The sequence below is a fragment of the Strigops habroptila genome, chromosome Z (genome assembly GCF_004027225.2).
Source record: "Strigops habroptila isolate Jane chromosome Z, bStrHab1.2.pri, whole genome shotgun sequence".
In the NCBI taxonomy this organism is placed as follows: domain Eukaryota; kingdom Metazoa; phylum Chordata; class Aves; order Psittaciformes; family Psittacidae; genus Strigops; species Strigops habroptila.
The window spans coordinates 37026255-37048557 of record NC_044302.2 but is presented as its reverse complement, the minus strand read 5'-3'; the positions used below and the strand labels follow the sequence as shown (position 1 = coordinate 37048557).

At 40.4% G+C, this 22303-nt stretch overlaps 1 protein-coding gene across 1 annotated transcript; it reads left to right on the top strand.

Annotated features, from left to right (window-relative positions):
• Positions 1-1029: 1029 nt before the first annotated feature.
• Positions 1030-20738, top strand: FEM1C (fem-1 homolog C). Its single transcript, XM_030512318.1, has 3 exons — positions 1030-1168; positions 1739-2468; positions 16593-20738. Exons 2-3 carry the CDS (start codon positions 1925-1927, stop codon positions 17900-17902), a joined length of 1854 nt encoding a protein of 617 aa, XP_030368178.1. The 5' UTR covers positions 1030-1168; positions 1739-1924; the 3' UTR covers positions 17903-20738.
• The last annotated feature ends 1565 nt before the right edge of the window (positions 20739-22303 follow it).

Genomic DNA, 22303 nt, shown 5'->3' with positions numbered 1-22303 from the left:
GAGTGCACATCCACCTTTCAATATGCAACACAGTTTTCTGAGTTAGTTGACCTAACAGAAATAGAGTCACGTTGGGCAGAGCTTCCCTAACAGGGTATTATTTCTGAGCTTAAGGATGTGCGTTCCTCCCTTTATTTTCCTCCCAATTGCTGTTGATTAAAGCTTGTAAAACTCTTCAAATAATTTCTCCGTTCTACTCACATCTCTCAAAAAAGTTCTCAATTCTTCTTACTTCTTCTAATTTAGCATTCACACACAGTTGCATCTTTTAATCTGCCTCCATAAATTAATACCACCAGCTCCTTAATTACTTTGATCACTTTTCTTTAAATCCTCATCGCTCAGTTTTCATCTTTCTGGTTCTGAGGTTTGTGGACAAAACAATCACCGGCCTATGTACCAGCTTGCTAAAAGGGAAAAACAGTAACCCAGGCTGTGATACAGTGCTTTTGTACCTAAAATTGAAAATTGAATGTTTTATCTTTGTTGGTGGTGGGGTTTTAGGTTTTTTTGGTGGTGGAGAGGCTACTAGGTCACATTGCAAATCGATGTCCAAACGACTGACCATTAATGCCCATTGGTCTTCTCCAAGTTTGTGTGTATGGTGTCCCACCTTTCTGAGGCTTGCAGATTAGAAGGGTTTGAGTTGGAAGGGACCTTAAAGCTCATCCAGTTCAAACCCCTGCCGTGGGCAGGGACACCTTCCACTAGAGCAGGTTGCTCCAAGCCCCGTACAACCTGGCCTTGAGCACTGCCAGGGATGGGGCAGCCACAGCCTCCCCATCCCACCACCCCCACAGTAAAGAACGTCTTGTATGGGACACCACTAGCCCCGCCCCCGGAGCAAGCCCCGCCCTGAAGCGGGGCGCGGCCCGGGGGCTCTCTCCCTCCCGCTGGCGGCTATCCGCCGCGCTCTGCACCGCCCTTGAGCGGCGGCGTAGTCCCTCCCCCAGCCCCACTTCCATTGGCTGGCGTCCGCCCGCGCCCTTTTCTGATTGGTCTCGGCCGCGCCCAAGAGGCGGTGCCGCGCCGCGCCTCAGCGCAGGGCTGGTTGTGGGTGGTGAGGGCCGGCTGTCATGGAAGAGCGGGACTGAGCGCGGACGCCGGCGGCGGGCGCTTCCCTGTGAGGCCGGATGCGGTGGGAGGGCGCCGGTAGCGTCCCGGGAAGGTAACACGCAGGCCCGGGCGGGCGGGGAGGCCGGGGCGGTCCGTGAAGGAGCGGTGAGGGGAAGGGGTGGGGGAGGGGGAGGGGGAGGGGGAGGGGGATCTCGTTGAGGAGGGTCGGGAGCCTCTGGGCGGGCGGGAGCTGGTAGTGAGGGAAAGGACAGGCGGAGGCTCTCCTCATCGTCTGAGGCTCATCTGAGGCGTGCGGTGCCCTCCCTGCCTGGTTTTCCCCGTACGGTGCGTGTCTGCGGGCTCCTTGGGGCAGCGAGGGCGCTTCCTTCAAGCCGCACCTCAGAACAAGTCGGGGACATGTCTTTTAGCGCTATAAGGGAGAAAAGGATTTCTCTGCGGCTCGTATGGGTAACAGGCTGGTAGGACCACACACACCCCCCGCTCCCCCGACAGGTCGACAGGTTTCCTCAGGGGCACCGCGCGGCCTGGGGACGCTCCAGGGAAGGCGGCTGGACGTTGGCACACCGCAGCAGCGAGTAGGTGTAGCTGTAGAAAAAACACAGTTGCGGTTACTTGTCTGTGAAGTAGGAGGTGAAAACATCCAGCATTCTTTCTCTTGTAGATTCACAGCAAGCACAGCCTGTGCTTTGTCAGGACCCCGTTCGGAATCCCCATGTTGTCCCGTATAGATGAGACTCTTCTGAGAAGAAGCTGGGGACACTCTGTTTGGGCTGTGTGTTTCTAGTAAGCTTTTGACCCTGAGAAAGGCAGGCGTGTATCCTTCAAGAGGCAGAGAGCTGCAGACTAGATGGATCTAAAGACAGCAGTGTTCAATGCAGCTCGTGATGGCAAGCTGCGGCTCCTCTCTAAGCTACTGGCAAGCAAAACAAGAGAAGAGGTAGCCCTACTGATGTCAGAGAAAACCAATGGTGCCACACCACTTCTGATGGCAGCCCGTTACGGTCACCTTGACATGGTGGAGTACTTGTTGGACCACTGCTCTGCGTCAATAGAAGTTGGTGGTTCAGTGAATTTTGATGGTGAGACCATTGAGGGGGCTCCACCGTTATGGGCAGCGTCGGCAGCTGGCCACCTGAAGGTGGTGCGGTGTCTGTTAGATCATGGTGCATCTGTCAACAACACAACTCTGACAAATTCAACACCGCTTAGAGCTGCCTGTTTTGATGGTCACCTGGAAATAGTAAAGTACCTTGTGGAACACAAAGCAGACCTGGAGGTATCCAACCGTCATGGGCATACATGCTTGATGATCTCATGTTACAAAGGTCACAAAGAAATTGCTCAGTATTTACTTGAGAAAGGAGCTGATGTTAACAGAAAAAGTGTTAAAGGTAAGTTTGGTGTGGGTTTTTTTCCCTTTCCTTGTGTTGCATAGGGGTGAAGTTACTTATTTACCCTTCTTCAGGAAGCTGACATCCAAAAGTATTCTTTTAGTCTCATGAGGTGGATGAGAAAGAGATAAAGTGTATTTAGTTATGTTCTTACTCTTCTTTTATCTACTCCTTTGCTAACACAGGTTGTATAATTTTGTTCTCAATTCACACATTTTAATCTTAACCCCATAATTCTTAAAAAGACAGTCATGAAAATTCACATTTATATGTGTGCAAAAAGTTAATGAGCACACTGAGAACTACTCTTTATAGTATCTTGGTGTAGCGACATATTCAAATATATGAGCATGTATTCTTGTTCTTCATACTATTTCTTAACAAAGCAAATATGCTGCACATAAAACTGACCTGTAGCAATAAGGCTACAAGAAAAGATGCATAAAGGAGAAAAAACATGTTCTATGTTGGAAATGAATAACCACTTTGCTCTTTACTCTCCTTTCCCTCCAAATTCTTAAATAATTTTGGGCCTTTTTTTGGTGTTAGAAAACAAAAACATATATTAAGCTTAAAGTAATGAAGCTGTAGGTGACTGTAATCCAAACAGAACGACTTCCAGTGGTGCACAGATCACAAATGACATCTCTTTGCCCCTGTTTAGTCACCCTGGTGTTATCATTCAAAGTGAAGATTTCTGTCATTTTTTGCTGTGATCATAATTATGTGGCTCTCTTGGTTTAACCACTGTTTTTCATTACATCTCAAACTTGGATGTAGGAGTGATATTTGCTTGAAAAGCATACCTGTTATTGGAGGTTACAGTTAATTTTTTAGCTCACTGAGCCAGGATTGTGTTTCAGCAGCTTATTTTATATATATGTCACAGAATCATTGGGGTTGGAAGGGACCTCTGGAGATCATCTGCGCCAACCCCCCTTGTCAAGACAGGGCTACCTGGAGCAGGTTACACAGGAATGTGTCCAGGCGGGTTTTGAATGTCTCCAGAGAGGGAAACTCCACAACCCCACTGTGGAGTGCTCTGCCACCCTCACTGTAAATAAGTTCTTCCTTGTGTTGAGGTGACACTTCTTGTGTTTTAGTTTATGGCCATTGCTCCTCGTCCTGTCGCTGAGCACCACTGAAAAGAGTCTGGCACCATTCTCCTGGCACCTGCCTTTGAGATATTTTTATTACTAACTTGCTATAAACCTTTTTGTAGTGTAATACTTCCACTGCCTGTTTTAGGCTAATTACGTTTGTAACAGTATACTACACCTTAAAGTTGTTTCTGTTAAAGTATAATTTATGTCTAGATTATTTTGTGATACTGGTAAATACCAAATGTGAGAGTAATTCTTGGAAAAGCTGTTCAGTTAAATATGCCTTTCTTTCACCAAATTGTGCAGATATGTGGGTTTAATGTAAAGAAAGCTAAACTACAGATTTGTCATAAAAGTGGGCAGAGCAAAATAAATCTTCCTTTGTAAGGATGTCAGGTTTCTTATGAATCATCATGGACTGGTGATAGGATAAAAATGTCATTTTTCTAGATAGGGTTCTTGGAATAAAAAGCTAAATATAAAATGTGTATTGGTTTTTAGTTTTAAACCTATCCCTTTATATGATAGGCATGAACAGAGCAGCGCAGTTAAATATCTGATGTTAAAGGGAGAATTATATCTCTCTGCAGCTCTTTTCTCTCCTCATTTTGTGTTGGTGGAGTAGGTTTTACTATACTGGTCCTTATTATTCACTTGTGCATAAATGTTATTTGCTTTTGAAATGACTGAGTGGCAGCCACGCACTCCTGAGGATTTTCTCTATTATCTTAATTCCTTCCTCTCTCTGCTTCCTTTAGTTTCTGTGTGCCTCACACTAGGCGCATGAGCAAAGATTCATAAAGTATAACTGATCCTTATTTAAATTCAATTTTAAAAAGTTGGGTTGGATATGCTTTAGCTCATTAAAACTCATTTTATACTTCAAACTGCCATGTGTACAAATGGATGTGTGTACGTAATGGGTATCAATCAAGTATGTGGAATGTTTTTGTATGTGGAAATCCCTGCTGATACCACATGAACATACCTTTTCTTTTTGGCATCTTAAAGCAGTTTGATCTCTGAAGTTGTTTAATAAGCAGCAGTGAGGTAGAAAGAAAGTGCTATAAACCCTGAAAGTGAGAGTCAGCAGTGGAAAGGCAGGGGAATGCAAAACTGGTAGCCCTAAGTATTCCAGCAGTGTAGGTATTGCAATGGCTTTGTTTTGAAAGCATGCTCAGTACCTATTAATTTCAAAATTAGTATTTCCAACAGGATTAATTCTATTTTGTCATGTCCACCTTGAAGACTTTGTGTATTATTTTTAGGTTCTACTCCTCTCTGCTGTGTACTAAACAGTTGACAGCATGCCTGTGCTTGTGGTGAGGAGTTACAGAGAACCTGAGTGCTCTGCTCTTGAGTAGGAAAAGTTGTTGCTCTCCTTGTGTCTGAATTCTTTTTAGATAGACCCCTTTCTGGGCCATGTATGGAGAAGCCTGCTGTTCTGTGAAAGATGTAAAAGCTTTAGTTACTGTAAATTTTGCTGCATTTAAAATGGCAACACTCTATGCAAACAAAACTGTGTAATTTCAGTAGAGGTGCTCTTGTAGGAGATTAGTATAGATTCTTTTCCAGATATTATTCTTAAAAGGGGGCAGGGGAGGGGAGGGAGAAGGGGGGATGTGGGCAAAATTACTTGAACTATTCCTTGTGTTTTTCCACTGGATCTTAATCTTGCAAGGTAGAACCTTACGATGTGAAGAAAGCCCAGGAAAATCTAGAGCTTGGAAAGACATGAAAATGTTTTGAAGTGTTGACAGTTCCAGGGAAAGATGAGAAAATGGGTAAGTTCACAGGCATCTGAAAGTCTGGGTGACAACAGAGGCAGAGTATATAACAGAGCAGGCGAAAACATGCAGTGAAATCCTGCTTCTAAAATACAGGTAGAATCCCACAGCTGTGTTCTGGACTGTGGAAATTCAGATGCAGAGGTTCTTGAATGACTGTTGTGAAAGCGCAAAGCACAGCTAGGGAGTTAAGATACTCATAGACTTCAGAGTCTGATTCAGATAAGATGCTACACTGAGGTCAGTCTGGCACTGTCCCACAGGAGATGGTGGTGAAGAGGGGAGGTAATAAGATGCATGGGGTAAATAAATGCTCTATCGTGAAAGATGCCCAATGGTTCTGAATTTAACGTATGAGCCTTTAGTTGTCTTTGTGCAGATCTGAACTTCCACAGTTTCCCCAAACTTTTGTGAAGCACATAGGCAACATATATGTATATGAAAGATTTCTTAAAGAATGTTTAATATAACAAGAACAGTGTTGATGGGGGGGGGGGGGGAGAAACTGATACCTGGGTTAAGAAGGGTGGGGTATTTCTGACCCTAGAACAATTCCTCAAGTGAAGCGCAGACCTACCTACCTTTGTGCTGGGTGAGGAGGATGTTTTCTGTGTCAGCTGCATTCGGTTTTCTCTTCTGCTACGTTGCAAAGCCTGCCAGTGACCTGTTGTTAAGTGGTGCTCCCTTACCATGTTCAGAACTGACTGCTGTATTTCTGAATACAGTGTTTCACTGATGTGTTTCTGTGCACAGTCTTTGGCTGCTATGTGTAGGGAGGGAAATGCTTACTCTTTTAATGGTAGCAATCCTTGGGCCTTCAAATTACAGATTTGGGCTCCACTGGGGGTATACCTGGGGCTGTGTTTGTTGGATTTTATGCTTAGAATAAGTTATTTCATATAATTGTCCCAATAAAAAAGGCAAATGTAGTTGTCAAGCTGTCATGTATCATATTTGAGAAGTCATGGAAGTCTGGTGAAGTTCCTGCTGACCAGAGAAGGGGAAATATAATCCTCATTTTTAAAAAGGGAAACAGCAGGACCAGGGGAACTGCAGGCTGGTCAGTCTCACCTCAGTGCTTAGCAAGATTGTGGAGCAGATTCTCATGGAAACTGTGCTAAGGCACATGGACAATAAGGGCGTGGTTGGTGACAGCCAACATGGCTTCACTAAGGGCAAAACATGCCTGACAAAACTGGTGGCCTTCTATTTAATGCCACCATGGCGTTGGTGGATAAAGCAAGAGTGACTGACGTCATCTACCTGGACTTATACAAGGCATCTGACACTGTCATGCATGACGTCCTGGTCTGTAAAGTGGAGAGGGAGGAATTTGACAAATGGACTGCTCTGTTGATAAGGAATTGGCTGGATGGTCTCATTCAGAGTTGTGGTCAATAGCTCAAGATCCAAGTGGTTCCTCAGGGACTAGCATGATTTTAATGTCTTAGTCAGTGACATGGGCAGTGGGATTGATGCACCCTCAGCAAGTTTGCCATCAACACCAAGTTATGTGATGTGGTTTACACGCTGGAGGGAAGGGATTCCATCCAGAGGGACCTTGATAGACTTTCGAGGTGAGCCAGTGCCAACCTCACGAAGTTCAACAAGGCCAAGTGCAAGGTCCTGCACCTGGGTTGGGGCAGTCCCAAGCACAAACACCGGCTGGGTGGATACTGCATTGAGAGCAGTCCTGAGAAGAAGGACTTGGGGATGTTGGTTGATGAGAAAAACATGAGCTGGCTTCAGTGTGCACTTGCAGCCCAGGAGCTTGCACCTCAAGGGAGGTGATTTTTCCCCTCTACTCTGCTCTTGTGAGACCCCACCTGCAGTCCTTCATTCAGCTCTGGGGCCCCCAGCACAAGAGGGCATGGACCTGCTTGAGCGAGTCCAGATGAGGCCATAAAGGTGATCAGAGGGCTGAAGCACCCCTGCTATGAAGGAAAGCTGAGAGAGCTGGGCTTGTTCAGCCTGTAGAAGAGAAGGCTCAGAGCAGATCTTAGAACAGTCTTTCAGGGCCTAAATGGGACCTACAGGAAATCTGGAGCTGGACTTTACAAGAGCATGTAGGGATAGGACAAGGGGGAATGTCTTTAATCTGACAGGTGAGGAGATTCGATTAGACATTAGGAAAAATATCTTCCCTGTGAGGGTGATGAGGCACTGGCTGCCCCATCCCTGGCAGTGTTCAAGGGCAGGTTGCATGGGGCTTGGAGCAACCTGGTCTAGTAGAAGGTGTCCCCGCGCATGGCAGGGGTTGGAACTGGATGATCTTTAAGGTCCCTTCAAACCCGAACCATTTGATTTTGTGATTCTGTTTTGCATGCAGACCATTTATAGGGATATTACCCTTCTGTTCTAACTCCAGACAGGATACTTAGATCTTGCATTTTGAAAATGAGCAGTGCACAATTTGATAATTTGTGTTATGCTTTATCCTTCTCTACCAGACTTGCTGTGGCAGCTGAGATTCATCCCCTTCCTTCTGCAGTTAATGTGTTAAATTGTAGATAAAGTGCACATCTGCTGATAGCCAGGATGGTCTGAGTGTAATGGTGCAGGAAATAAGGACTCTTCTTTTAAAAAATACTTACTTGAAAGGCAGATTTTTATTTTTTCTCCCCTTACCATGGCTTTTAAGTGTTTCCATTGCTCAGCTGCTTGGTATGTGGTCTCTTCAGGGTGATATTAATGGTTTTTACTAGTGGTCTTCACTAACTCTGTCCCTCTTCTTCAGTAAGCAGACTAGTCTGCTGGCCAAAAGGCTGTTTTCTTCTCTCAAGTATTAGAACACTTCATAAGGACTGTTGGACTAGGTGCTCCTTTAGGTGTCTCTTGAGTACTGCACAGGAACATTTGGTTTCAAGCCTTGACTCTTCATCTACGATGCTCCATAGTACCATAGCAGTTGGAGGGACTCATTGGTTTTGAAACCACAGAACACTATGATTCAAAATCTTGCTGTTCTTAAATTCTACTGGGACAGTAATTGATCAGAATAATTTTGCAAAATAACATGGAGGACAAGGCTTGTTGACTTTGCTTCCTCACTTCAGAAAGTATAAAAGCATACAGACCTCAGTCTCTATGGGTACTGTATCAAGGTTATACATACAGTAGTACTATATTAAGGGCTCGTGTTGTTTCAGTCTTGTCATTTATGTGGGATACTGGGAAGCGTAACACTTAAACCTGCTGGTAAAGGAAAAAAAAATTTTTACAGACTTGGCAGACCCAGAAACAAGGAGATTAAAGAGATTGACACTTTTCGCTCTATGATCAGTGTGGCTTAGTTTGTGTTAAAAATTAATTTTCTCTTACAGTAAACATTAAGGAGTCTGACAGGTTTGTTCTCTTCCGAGGTTGCTAGTCTTGTCTGCTTGCAAAAATTCATTGGGGGGGGGGGGGAGAGAACCAAACAAAAAAACCCCAAAACTTCCCTTTCTTCCCCCTACCCAGTGAATAAACCCTGCTCTAGAAGTGTTTTAGGGTCCTTTTTGTAGTTTGGGAGGTTTTTTTTTTTGTTGTTGGTATTACATGATGTAGTGCATTCAATTTTGTAGGTATTTCATGCATGACGCTGTGGAAACAACTTCAGTAGGAATGTCTGTAAATAAGGAGGATACAGTTTAAAGAAACAAATTCAATAATTTCAGCTAAAAAGGAGTTTATGTTAAAATTAAATAACAGCATGCTTTGTATGGGTAATCTTGATTATACAAGTTCTTGTGAAGTGCTGTGGTGAATAAGAGAGCAATTGTTCCCGTACAGCATATGGAAACTAGATTAACATAACTTGCTGAGATTAGCAGTTCTTTTCAATTTTTTCATAATTTCTTCTAAAGGGAAGGCATACCTTTAGCTTTTCTTTGCCATGCAAACTAATCATAGGGATCTATAGCAGTTTTCTTGTGCATTGTCCATGTTTGTATGTACGTAGTAATACATTTATTTTTTTTTTTAAATCGGTAAAACTCTTAGACTTAATTACTTCAAGTGATCTGTTAGAAAAAAAATCGATGTTACATGAACAACCTCACTTTATAAAAGTGATTGATTTAATCTGTAAGGCCACAAAAATATACACATGTGGGTAATTTTACATACTGGACAGTCATTTAAATTAAATCTTTTTTTCTCTTACATTTAAACATCTTGAATATGAAGTCAGATTGATCCTAAATTCTAATGTAAATTTTACTACTCAGAAACCAAGCATTTTGTAAGTATTAGGAAGTAGATGTACTTGGTTGGCTTCAAATCACTTTCTGTGTCACAGCGTCAATTTCTTTTATTCCCATGTCACAAGCTACTAGTCTATTTTGGGAACTATTTGCTTCTGACATAGAAAGAAATGGCCTCATTATGAATTTGAATGCTCGCCCCTCACTCTGATAAGGTTTTGTTAACACTGGATAGTTAGAGAATTAGTTTTGTGTAGTGTGCGTACTACCTTTACAAAAGGACTAGCTTTAAAAAAGTAACAAAAGAATAAAACATAAATATATGGTGTCAGTTGGCCATACCTATTTCCTTGCTTTGTTTTTGCAAGATTTGGAAGGACTAGAGGTAGGGTTATTCCATTTCTTTGTTGCTTTTTTAATTAGAGGAAGTTACTAGGTAATATGAGTAGTAAAGTTCGATACAGATAGAAGCGGTTTGTAAGGAGTATTAGCAATAGTTGGAATCACTTTCTAGCAGAGAAGTACTGTGACTACCAAAACATATCCAGTCTAATTTATTTCTGTGCAAGAACAATGAACCTTTCATATTGTTGCAATATTAACTATCTTCTGTATGTAATTAAATCACTGCAGATCATTTTGAAATTAAAATTGGATTAAGAAAATCTATTGAAACCTACTTTGAAATAACCATTCACACCTTTAAAAAAGTACTTTAATTTAACCAACATCTTTGTATGTGTCTCTTGGAAAACTGCTTATCAAAGAGAAGGACTATCAAGTTTTTCATCCTTTTTCTTTTTTAATGCAGCAGTAGATGCAGTGTTGGCTTTTAGTTTGTTAGAAAAATTAATTGCTGATTTGTGTTCAGCCACTGTATATTCCTGTCACTGTAGACAATACAGTGGTTCTGAAATGGCTGAGTTAATTCACAGAATAATGGTTGATTTACCATACTTATTTGAACTGTTCCAATTCCTGCTCAATATGTCGAACATAGAGCAGGATAAAAGTTTTCTTTTGAGTTCTTCTGAAATTTCACACTCGTTACACTTCTAGGTGTAGAGGCTGGTAATCTTGTTATTTCTTGGGGTTTATGTGTGGGGAGGGTTTGGGGTGGGGTTTTTTTATTATTATTATTTTGTAAATTGGCAGTTCTCAACTCTTTGTCTACCCCTGTCAACATTTCCTCTATAGAAATTTGTTGGCTTTTACAATGTGCTGTACCTGTACCATCCAGTCAAACCTAAGTGAGGTGCAGCCACTAAAAATTAATGGTGATGGCGTTCCTTTGTTGGTTTGTACATGACTTAAAATAACTATGGTTATTTTAACTGTAAGGCCTACTACAATATAAGTAGCTAAAAAATTACACTACTTTTGATATGCTGTCAGTAACAGCTGCTTAAGCCAAAGTCAGCAACTGTAATACAAATAAAAACACAATTTTCTAATTTTTTTATTTTTTAACTAAGGACATGCAGTTGGACAGAGTACTGAAATTCCTTGGAGTCTTATGCATATTTTCATATGCTCTGCATAGCTGCCTTGTAAATTAATGACATGCAGACTGTTGTATTGGACCTGAATTTACCCAGACAATGGCTAAGCTTAATTTATGTGGATTTTTTTTTTGGTATTAATATTCATAGCATATATGTGTGGCAATTGATAAAAGAGTTTCAAGAGCAGCATTATATGGCAATGGGTCTACAATGTGTAATATGAATAGCTGCCACTGATCCTATTGTCAAAGCCAGAAAAATGTATATAAATGGTTTTGAAGCAACAGTAAAAACTTCGGTGTTATTAATACCTTTTGGCTTATTTGTCTTTAATATGCTTTTATGTTATGACTTTTAAAATATCTTGAAAATATTGACTTGAAGGAAGAAAATAGGTGCCAATTCCAGTGTTTTGAAGCTCTGATGTGAGGGACATACTTGAATACACTCTGAAATGGCTGTATTAACTGGTGGCCCAGCCAACACCCAGATGCATCTGGTTTTGTCTTCATCACTGAGTGCAGAAGTGCAGATGGACTGAGGGAGCAGTCAGTCTTTAGTTCTGGGATGTCTGCTGAAGTTACGTATCAACTAGACTTTCTCCAGTATAGTAAGACGACTTAAAATGTGTGTGCATTGGTGAGTTTGTATTTGTTGCATTTGATGCCTTCCTATTTTAGGAATTTAAAGGTATCAACAGTTTCTGGTCTGTGGTATGTGATAAGGACAGAGGAAATCATATTTGATAAAGATGCCAAATTAACAAACTTGTCATTGTACGAACTTTGTGGATCCTGATCTAAGAGATAATTTCAGGTGCCACTTTGGGGTGTCCTCCTCAACTTACTTGTTAGTGAATGATAGAATTGCTAGCTGCTATTCAGAAGTGTTTCATGAAACGAATATTTTGCAAGTGAAGTTTGCTGTCTGTTAATGAAACAATCTGATATTTTCTGTGTTTTTCTGGTTTTGGTTTGTTGGGTTTTTTTATGTTTGAAGCTTGCACTTAAAATACTGGTTGGGGGGACAAAATATTTTCATAGCTCTGCTATAATAGCAAAGACCAGTTAAACTTCAGTAATAAGCTTTTGAAAATAACTTTTTACACATCTTTTGTATGAATTTGATTTGTGTCAGCTAGATTTTGGTATCTGCTCAGCCTGGATTGAGACTTAGTTTGTCCTGAATTAACTGTTATTCCTCCTTACCACTGTTGTATGGTTGCTGGAATTGAAAGCAACAGAGAAGCCTTGAGCTCTTTGTTGTGAGCTCTTCTTCAGATGGTCCTCAAACAAGTTTGAGGAAGAAGCAACAGACCAAGTTACACATAAAGTTTTGAGAAATGAAAGATTAGAAGAGTCAGGAGGGGATGATTAGGACGTAAGTGGTAAAACCAAGGCAAAAGGCCCAGTGGCCATTAGAAAAATTTCATCTAAACAGACCTTGAGTCTCGGCATGCTACTTCTGTGTTCCAAAACTTGAAAAAGCATTGCATAATCATTTTCTTGTCTTGGTGGCTTGTCAACAGGAGATAAAAGCAAGGAACTGTATCATAATCTGCTCATTCAAAACACAGAATAGATGTCTAGATTGTGGACCTGAGGTATCTGATTATGCTGGTGATAAGGGGGTATTTAATTTAGAGGGCAGTCATTATGTTTTGACTGGATATTTCTGAATTTTGCTTTAATGGTTTTTGCCCATGTTTGGGTTTTTTCTTCAACTCTATATGTTCTTACTGTGCTTTGTTAGAACGAAGATAAGTGTGCTATGAAGTCACATATGTAAAAGCTAGAAAATACTACAGTTATGCATATATGCCTACATTAGGTTCTTATAAATGAAAACGGAACTATTTTTCTACTTCTGAAGTGTATTTAATAAGTATGAATGCTTTTTTCCTTACATACATATATATGTGCTAACTTCAGATGTTTTGCTTTTGAATTTATTGAATTTAAGACAGTGTAAACAATATATTCTTGGCAGAAAACAAAGAAAAGTATTAGCAAAAAGACTTTGCCTCCGTTTTAGTTTTAATTTATTTCTATACAGTGTTCAGCTTTTAAGACAGATCTCAGGAATGCTTTTCATTTGAGTTTCATTAGCTAAACAGTCTGGTATAAAGAGTGAACTGCGTATTCTAGAGATCAAAGCCTGAAAAAACAAAGTTTGTGAAGAGAGATAGAATCTGTTTAGACAGGTAGACTATACAAATACGCACTTATCCCACATATGAGCTGAAGATTTCAAGACTACTACTTTGTTTCCTAACCCACTGTAGTTGTCTTAGAGACTGGAAATGCAACAGCAAAGCACACTGTCAATTGCTGACTTGTTGTAATTTACAAAAAAAAAAAAAAAAAAGGCCTACCAAAAATGCAAATAAGGAAGCTTCAGGAAACTTTTCTCTCAACTTTTAAAGGCCAAATCTGAATGTGCAGAGAACCCTTATAAAAGAAGGTCTCATATGTGAATATGGAAACTTGCTAACAGTGTCACAGAAACTGATGATCTGATGGGCAGATAACTGCAATTTGCAGAGCTTACGATGTAAAATCTCTTTAATTGGGGATGGGATTTTTACATAAGCTTTCATTTAATAACTTAATATTAGCGGGAGGCCAAAAAGTTGCTATACCTGAATTTGTAGAATCTATAATGCCTTATGGAAGAACAAGGTAGATGTAAATTGTGTAATTTTAAAAGCAAAATTTTCATCTAGTTGAAGCCTCATAGTTAAATAATTTAACTGTGGTGTCCAATGCTTGCTTTCTAATTTTCTGTGAATATGGTTTTCAAACAACTGACACTAGTGCTTACTGGAAACTTTCCCACACAGTGTTAGAATGGGAATGCCTTTAAATAAAAGACTGTGCAGTGTCATGCTAATGGAAAATAATCTGCACGTAAATGATTAGAAGCTTGGATGTTGTGTGTTGAAGGTGCTTGGTTGGTTTTTCTCCCCTTTTTGCCTGTGGGAATCCTAACCAGAGGAGCAGAGGAATTAATGTGGGACATTAGGATAAAGACCTAAGAAACCATTAAGAACAGTTTGTCTGGGTCTATACATGTGCTTGGCAAAATATATCTCCCTTAGAATATACTGGCAGTCTCAGAGGCCCCAGCTGAGATGAAGGGCCTGTTGTGATACAGTTATTGCTTCAAAATGTGTAAGTCAAAATGTCTGGCAGATGGAGAAAGGAAGAGGTATAGTGTAGAGGCACACAAAGCCAATGCTGAGTTAGCCCAGCTTTAATCTTCATACAGATATCATTTTTTTAATCATTGCTGGAGATAGAGAGGAAGGGAAATTTGACAGGGGAAGAAGGGAAAAGTGAAACAACATGGAAATAGAAAGCTTAAGTTTCTGTTTCATACTTGAAAGCAGATACAAAATCTCTTACAGAATATTTTACTTGGAAGGGACCTACAATGATCAACAAGTCCAATTGCCTGACCAATTGCAGTGTTCTACCACCCTCTCAGTAAGGAATTGTTTCCTAAATGCAGTCTAGATCTCCCCTGGCTCAGCTTTGAGCCATTCCCATGTGTCCTGGCACTGGGTAATAGGGGTCAGAGCTCAGTACCTCCCTCTCCACTTCTCTTGCTCAGGAAGCTGCAGACAGCAATGAGGTCTCCCGTCAGCCTCCTTGTCTCCAAACCAGACAAACCCAGAGTCCTCAGCCACTCCTCACAGGACATGCCTTCCATCCCTTCCACCAGCTTTGTGCGCTCCTCTGGACACATTCAAGGGCTCCACATCCTTCTTCAGCTGTGGGGCCCAGCACTGCACACAGCACTCAAGGTGAGGCTGCACTAGCACTGAACACAGCAGTATAAGCCCCTCTTGTGACCGGGGGCCTTGCTGTGTCTGGCTGCCAGGGCACACTGCTGCCTCACACTGAGCTGCTGTCAACCAGCTCCCAAGATCCCTTCCTGCAGGGCTGCTCCACAGCCATTCTTCACCCGATTTGTATTTGTGCCCAGCATTTCTCACCCCAGGTACATTTGGATTTGTTATATTTCATGTCTTTAATGACTGCCCGGTGCTCCAGTCTATCTAGATCTCTCTGCAAGGCATGTTGTCCCTTGAGAGAGTCAACAGCACCTCTCAGTTTGATATCATCAGCAAACTTGCTAATGGTGCATTCCAATTCTGCATCTAGATCGTTGCTAAAAATACTGAACAGAACTGGCCCTAGAATTAAGCCCTGAGGAACACCACTGGTGACCAGTTGGGTATAGGTAGCCCCATTCACTACAACACTTTGAGCCCTGCTGTTGACCCAGTTCTTCACCCAGCACACAGTGAACTTGCTTATTCCAGAGCTGGACAATTTGCCCAGAAGGATGCTGTGAGGGACAGCGTTAGAAGCCTTACTAAAATCCAGAAAAACTACAAACACCACCTTCCCTTCTTCCGCTAGGTAGGTGACCTTATCATAGAAGGATATCAAATTAGTTAAACAGGACTTCTTCATACTGACTGTCTGATTGCATTGTCCTATAATGCCTTTCAGGAGTATCCAGTATAATCTTCTCTGTAATTTTTCCAGGAACTGAGATTAGACTAGCAGGTCTGTAGTTTTCTGGATCTTCCCTCGTGTCCTTCCTATAAACTGGAATAACACTGGCTAGCTTCCAGACAGTGGGTACCTCCCAAGACCTTTGGTAGATGATAGAGAAGGTCCTGCCATAACATCCGCTAGCTCCTTCACTGCTTGTGAATGTTCAACTGATACGGCTGGTCCCTTACAATTTTGCTGTCCACAAATGCAAAGTCACTGTTCCCACACTCAGTCCTCCAACTCTGGGGACTGGGCAGCTCCAGGTCTATCCATATTATTAAAGACTGAGGCAAAAAAAGCATTGAAAGCCTCCACTTTTTCATCATTCTTATTAGACCATCTTCAACACATATTGGTCTGATTTCTTTTTCTCTTTACACCTCTTCCTATTAACGTACTTAAAGCCTTTTGTGTTGTCTGACACAGCACTGGCCAGTTTCAGCTCTAATTGAGCTTTGTCTTTTTGTATCTTCTCCTTGCATATATGAACTACAGCTCTGTAATCTTCCTTCGAAGCCTGAATGTGCTTTCAGACAGTGTAAAATTTATTTCTCCTCTTGAGCTCCATAAGGAGTTCCTTGTTCAGCCAGGCTGGTCTTTTGCCCTGCTTGCTTGACTCTCAAGCAGTTGCCTGCTCCTGTGCTTTTTATGTGGTAAGGAATTCCATTTTAATTATGGTGGGTTTGGTTTTTTAAAATAATGAGACAAAAAGGTCCTTAAAACCTGTTTAATTCTTTCAGCCAGTAATATAAAACATTTTGATTTTTATAATTGCCTATCAGCCTTGATATTTAATCAGATCTTGGATATTTTGACTTGTCATACAAGCCTTCATAGACCACAGATGTCAAAACAGCTAGCTCCTTTTTAATAACTATTAATGTTTGGAGTGTTTTAAACTATTTATAAACTGTTAGAGTGCAAGTTTCAGACTATAGCTTGATTATGATTTGTGTAATTGTATTCTCTTGCAGGAAACACAGCGTTACATGACTGTGCGGAATCTGGAAGTTTGGAGATCATGAAGATGCTTCTGAAGTATTGTGCTAAAATGGAAAAGGATGGTTATGGAATGACTCCCCTTCTGTCAGCTAGCGTGACAGGCCATACAAATATCGTGGACTTTCTGACTCAGCATGTACAGACCAGTAAGGCTGAGCGCATAAATGCACTGGAACTTCTAGGAGCAACATTTGTGGACAAAAAGAGGGATCTGCTTGGTGCTTTGAAATACTGGAAGCGAGCTATGGAAATGAGATACAGTGATAGGACTAATATACTGAGCAAACCTGTGCCACAAACACTAATTATGGCATATGATTATGCTAAAGAAGTAAACAGCTCCGAAGAACTAGAAAATCTTATTGCAGACCCTGATGAAATGAGAATGCAAGCACTGTTAATTAGAGAACGAATTCTTGGCCCTTCTCACCCAGATACATCATACTATATTAGATACAGAGGTGCTGTCTATGCTGACTCTGGAAACTTCAAGCGTTGTATCAACTTATGGAAATATGCTTTGGACATGCAGCAGAGCAATCTTGATCCACTGAGCCCAATGACAGCCAGCAGTTTGCTATCATTTGCTGAGCTTTTCTCCTTCATGCTTCAGGACAGGGCAAAAGGCCTGCTAGGCACTACTGTCACGTTTGATGATCTCATGGGTATACTGTGCAAAAGTGTTCTTGAAATAGAGCGGGCCATGAAACAAACCCAATGTTCTCCCGATCCAATACAGCTAAACAAAGCCCTTTCCATCATATTGCATTTAATTTGCTTGTTGGAGAAAGTACCTTGCAGCTCAGAACAGGAGCATTTTAAGAAACAGACTATTTACAAGTTTCTTAAGCTTCAGCCTAGAGGGAAGAATAACTTTAGTCCACTTCACCTTGCTGTTGACAATAATACTACATGTGTGGGTCGCTACCCAGTTTGTAAATTCCCCTCTCTACAAGTTACTGCTATCCTGGTGGAATGTGGTGCTGATGTAAACGTCAGAGACTTTGATAACAACAGTCCCTTACACATTGCTGCACTGAACAACCATCCAGACATAATGAATCTTCTTATCAAGTCAGGTTCTCACTTTGATGCCACAAACTCACATAAACAAACTGCTAGTGATTTACTGGATGAAAAGGAAATAGCAAAAAATTTAATCCAACCCATAAATCATACTACGTTGCAGTGTCTTGCTGCTCGTGTAATAGTGAATCATAACATATGCTACACAGGGCACATCCCTGAAAAACTAGAGAACTTTGTTTTGCTCCATAGATGATAGTGTGGAGTGCCAGAGTACTGGTTCTGAAGCATGACTTCATGATAATATTTTCCTTGAGCACTGTTGTGATACACCAGCGTTCTCTTAGCTTGCTTCATCTTGCTCTCATTGGCTAAAGCGTTGTTAGCATCAGATCTGCAGAGTCGGTTACCTAGTATGTAATATGAATATTCCGTATAATATATTTTGTGGATTATTTAGAAATGTAATGCCGTATTTAGACTCTTAAAATTGTCTGCCAAAGGCTTGTCTATTCTTGTTTGCCTGTTGGTGTTTGGGACTGAGTTAAGTATCTTCCACTGATGTCTTTTTACTATAACTGCGTGGATTTTATACAGTTGGAAGGTCATCCTTTTTGTTTTGCTTGAGCATTTCTACTCTAACTCTGTTCTTTTTCTATGGACTCATTGCTAAACTGTACAAGTTGTATGGACTTGTTAACATTTGCAACTACCATAAGTGCTTTTATCTTCTCTATGCACTGGCTTAAACATGACTGTTGTGTGTGAGCATATTTCTATGCAGCACTCGGCCAATTTCAACTTAAATGCCAATTTTGTTTTGCGGTTTGTTTGGAGCTCTTCTGAGAATGCTGTCTTCATAGCATGATAAATTTTGGAGTTACTTACCAGCTCTCCAAATTTGGATTCGACTTTTTGACTACTGTAACTGAGGTTGTTTTCCTTCTGATCCTCTGGAAATTTGTCTTAAATGTGGGATAATATCTCACTTTTTCTCATTGTAGTCCACTTGAACTTTAAATCTGAAAATGTTTTATTGAATCGTGCAGTTAGGGGAGGAGTCGTCATTATGTACAACTGTCACCTTCCCCTTTGCACTAATGTCTTGCTTGTGCTGGTTATGTGCCTAGATGTGAAGTTGCTTAAAGTTTAACCTCAAGCTTAATGATACACTTTAATGAGAAATACATCAAATGTATGCTGTAGTTTAAGATTTACAAATCAGCTTTAGCTACATAAGAAACTAAAGCATGTTGGTGGCATGATGCTTATCGATCCAGATCTAGAGATCATCTAATATAGTAAGTGGCTGTATGGCAGGGTGTTGGAAGTTCTATAGCAGTGTCCTTTTTTCTTCATTTTAAGTGTCTTCATAAATACTTGCATGGATTTTTTCACCTCTGCTGTGTCAGCTCTACTTAACAAAAAGTGGAAGTTCTGTTGTGTATATAGCTCCTAATTAAAGTACCTATTTTTATAATATTTGCACAACAGCTTAGCTTTTACAACAGAAAGGGCTCTTTTGACTTGATAAGAAATCTATAAATAAAGATCATAAATGTGAGTGCAATTCAGGTAATTAATTTAATTCAGCACTTTACTGTTGATTAATAGTAGAATTTATTATGGCACATTATCCCTGCGAATGTCTTAAAGTGAAAATCATTTCAGTTGGATAGAATACAGTTTACTTGTAAATTTAGTGGTATAGTATACTGGGTATTTTTGACTTGATATTTCATTTCAGTGGTGGGCTATAAGTGTACCTACAGGGCTCTTGCTCCAGAAAGTCAACAAGTCCATTTAGGCCTTTGTTTAGGCCTTCCTGTTCTTCTTTTTCTTATCTTTTCTTCCTATTTGGGTTGGGGGTTTTTGGGGGGTTTTTTGGTTTTTTTTTTTTTTTTTTTTTTCTTTTGCTATTGAAACATACTGCTTCTGAGCTACCAATGCAGAAGAATATTGAGAACACTGCTGAAAAAATTGTATGCCCTGCAGGGGTGTAGCAGGTTCTAAAATTGGTTATACAGTTCACGGTATGGCTCCTGAGAGACAGAGACACTGATACCTCCTTGCTTGTTGAGACCTCCAAAGTTGTATTTTTTTGGGGGTAGGGGATAAATGCTTAAAGCCGTTTTTCTTCTAATCATCTTGGGTTTCAAGTGAAATACTTAATCCAGGAAGATAAATAGTATTCTCTTAAAAAAATTAAATGCTTTTCTTACCAAATTCTATAAAATTTTATTCCTATTTTTGTATCATTTATGCTGGTAACAAGATTCCAGCTGTCTTTGGTGTCTTTGTTCAGTTTGTTAAGTGCAGTGTAAAGACACTTTCTGAAATGCAAGGCAACAGTGTAGTTAGTTTTCCATATACACTTTACAGCAGTCACTGGATAGGAAGTAATTTTGTGTATTTTCAGAGTCCCCAAAGAGCTATCTCTTATCAACTGTTTTGCAACACATTAAAATAAACCTTTTTCTATTTTTACAAAACACTGCTTTAAAAAAGGAATAGAGTGCTATAACAAAATCCTTACAGGAGGATTTATAAAAAAGTTAAAAACCTCAGAAGGAAAAAATGCGCCTCCTCTCAGTTTTATATCAGCTGCAAGGTGATAGTGGTAGGATATAACTGCTCTTGAAGTAGCTTCCTCATGCTTTGAAATTCAGAGTGGAATGCCTGTTATACTCTAAAATGTTGGCAAATGTGAGTAAGTAGACTACACACTACACACTAATTTCTATCTTCTGTGATTATGATGAAGCCAGTCAGTATTTAATGCTTCAAAGTAATTTTGGGAAAATTGATGGGAGACGTACTAGACTGCTTTGAGTGTGAATTAAGCCCTCAGTGAGGGCAGAATGAAAAGCTATTGTTGGTTTGGTTATAAATAACATGGTATTTGTGTTCTATCACGAAGACTTCCTATGCAGGGCTAGCTCCATGTATGGATATATTGCAGTTTCTTTTTTACGTGAAGTAATTTAGCTTTAACAGTAATGTGAAAAAGGAATAACAAGCATATTTCTCTGCTCTTACTCCCTTTAGGCTCCAAATGTAGATTACATTAAAAATATGTTTTGGAGAACATCTGTCTGAGTCTCTGTATCTGTTTCCTCTAGGGCTGCTGCAGTACTGGTTGGTAAACCACTTTTTCTGTTGAGTGTAAATAATTAAATGTGAATGCTGCAGCTTTAGGGTTCAGTCTTCATGTCATTAAGAATTGTACCTTAAACAAAACTTCATGTTTCATTCTCCTTCTTTCTGTGAATCGGAAGCCAAACCTTTAAATTCTGGTAGTGGGTAATAGTAAAGAAGAGGCTTAAACTGGATGACATTGTTTTCCCAGTTTCTAGAAAATGCTGTTAGTTGTGCTAAGAACTGTGAAAACTAGTAGTTTTAGTTTGTAGCATAGAAGTAGTTAGCAAGGCCTTGTACTTTTTCAAGAAAGTTGCAAATTAGTTTTCTCCTTAAAGCTTTTGAAGTCTCTTCCCTATTGCACAGACAACTTAAAAAAATAGAGCAATAGAATACTTCAAGGCTGAGAGAAGTAAGGAAGATCGTTCTTAAAGGCAGCTAGAGAATAGGAGACTTTGAAGAACATTGCCATTGTAATTTAAAAAGTTCTTTATAATTATGCACAGTAGTCACAGTCCTATACTTAAAGGCAGCATACACTTCAAAGAACTGAAATTTTAGACTTAGGCCTAACCAAAAAAGATGAGGTTCTGGATAAGGAAAACTGATCCAGAGCTTTTACAGGAAGGTAATTGTCACAGAGATGGCTTTAATGAATTGAATTATAGATTCTTTTAATTGGGAAAGGGAAGAACCAGAAAAGAACATTTATGTTGTTATTCATCCCTCTGCAGCTGCAGATGATGAAAGGTGTTTTTGTCTAGAAGTGCCTGCTGGTTACCTAAGCTGTATACCCATGCAGAAATGCTTCTTGGCAGGAACAAATGCTGGCTGTCAGTTGAAGACCAAAACTCAGCATACAAAGAAGCACAGGAAGAGGGCAAAAGAGGCCAAGTGTATGGTATGTTACTCTGTCAGAGGCAATACATTTGTTTATTTTCCACATAATATTCAGAGAGCTATATGCCATCCACTGTGAAAAGCCATCCCCACTCCTGTCAGATCAAAGCTTTACCTTGCAGTTGATCTCCAACATTCAGAAAAATTGAAAAGAGGGTTTCTATACTCAGAAGTTATGGATAACGGTAAATGCTTTCCAATCCCTACAAGTACTCATCAGAAGTCAGTGTGAGGCTATGATGTAAATGGCAACCATGTCTCCCCATCAGATTGTAAAACTTGTGGGTTCCCACTTGAAGTTCAAAGAGTTGCTTCTACCATAGTTCTTGAAGATTTACCAAGTCATAAGTTCCTTGCCAAATACGTCTTTAGAGGGCTATTTGTAACTCCAGTCCTTCAATAATTAGGAACTTAATTCGTATTTGATATTTATTTTTTCACAGTTTGGTATGTTTGAACTTTTTACAGTTTCAGCAGTTGTCTGCCCTTCAGACGGGAGTTATCCCCTCTCAGCCCTCATGTGGTGAGGCTAAACCAACCAACCAACCCACCAACCAAAAGCAAAACCCAGGCTATAAGGATGAGCAAAAAATAGGGAATTATGCAGAGTCAAGTAAGC

Coding starts and splice junctions, on each gene's coding strand:
- FEM1C (XM_030512318.1), top strand. CDS start 1,925: ATGGATCTAAAGACAGCAGTGTTCAATGCAGCTCGTGATGGCAAGCTG. Junction 2,469..16,592: donor TAACAGAAAAAGTGTTAAAG/GTAAGTTTGGTG, acceptor ATTCTCTTGCAG/GAAACACAGCGTTACATGAC.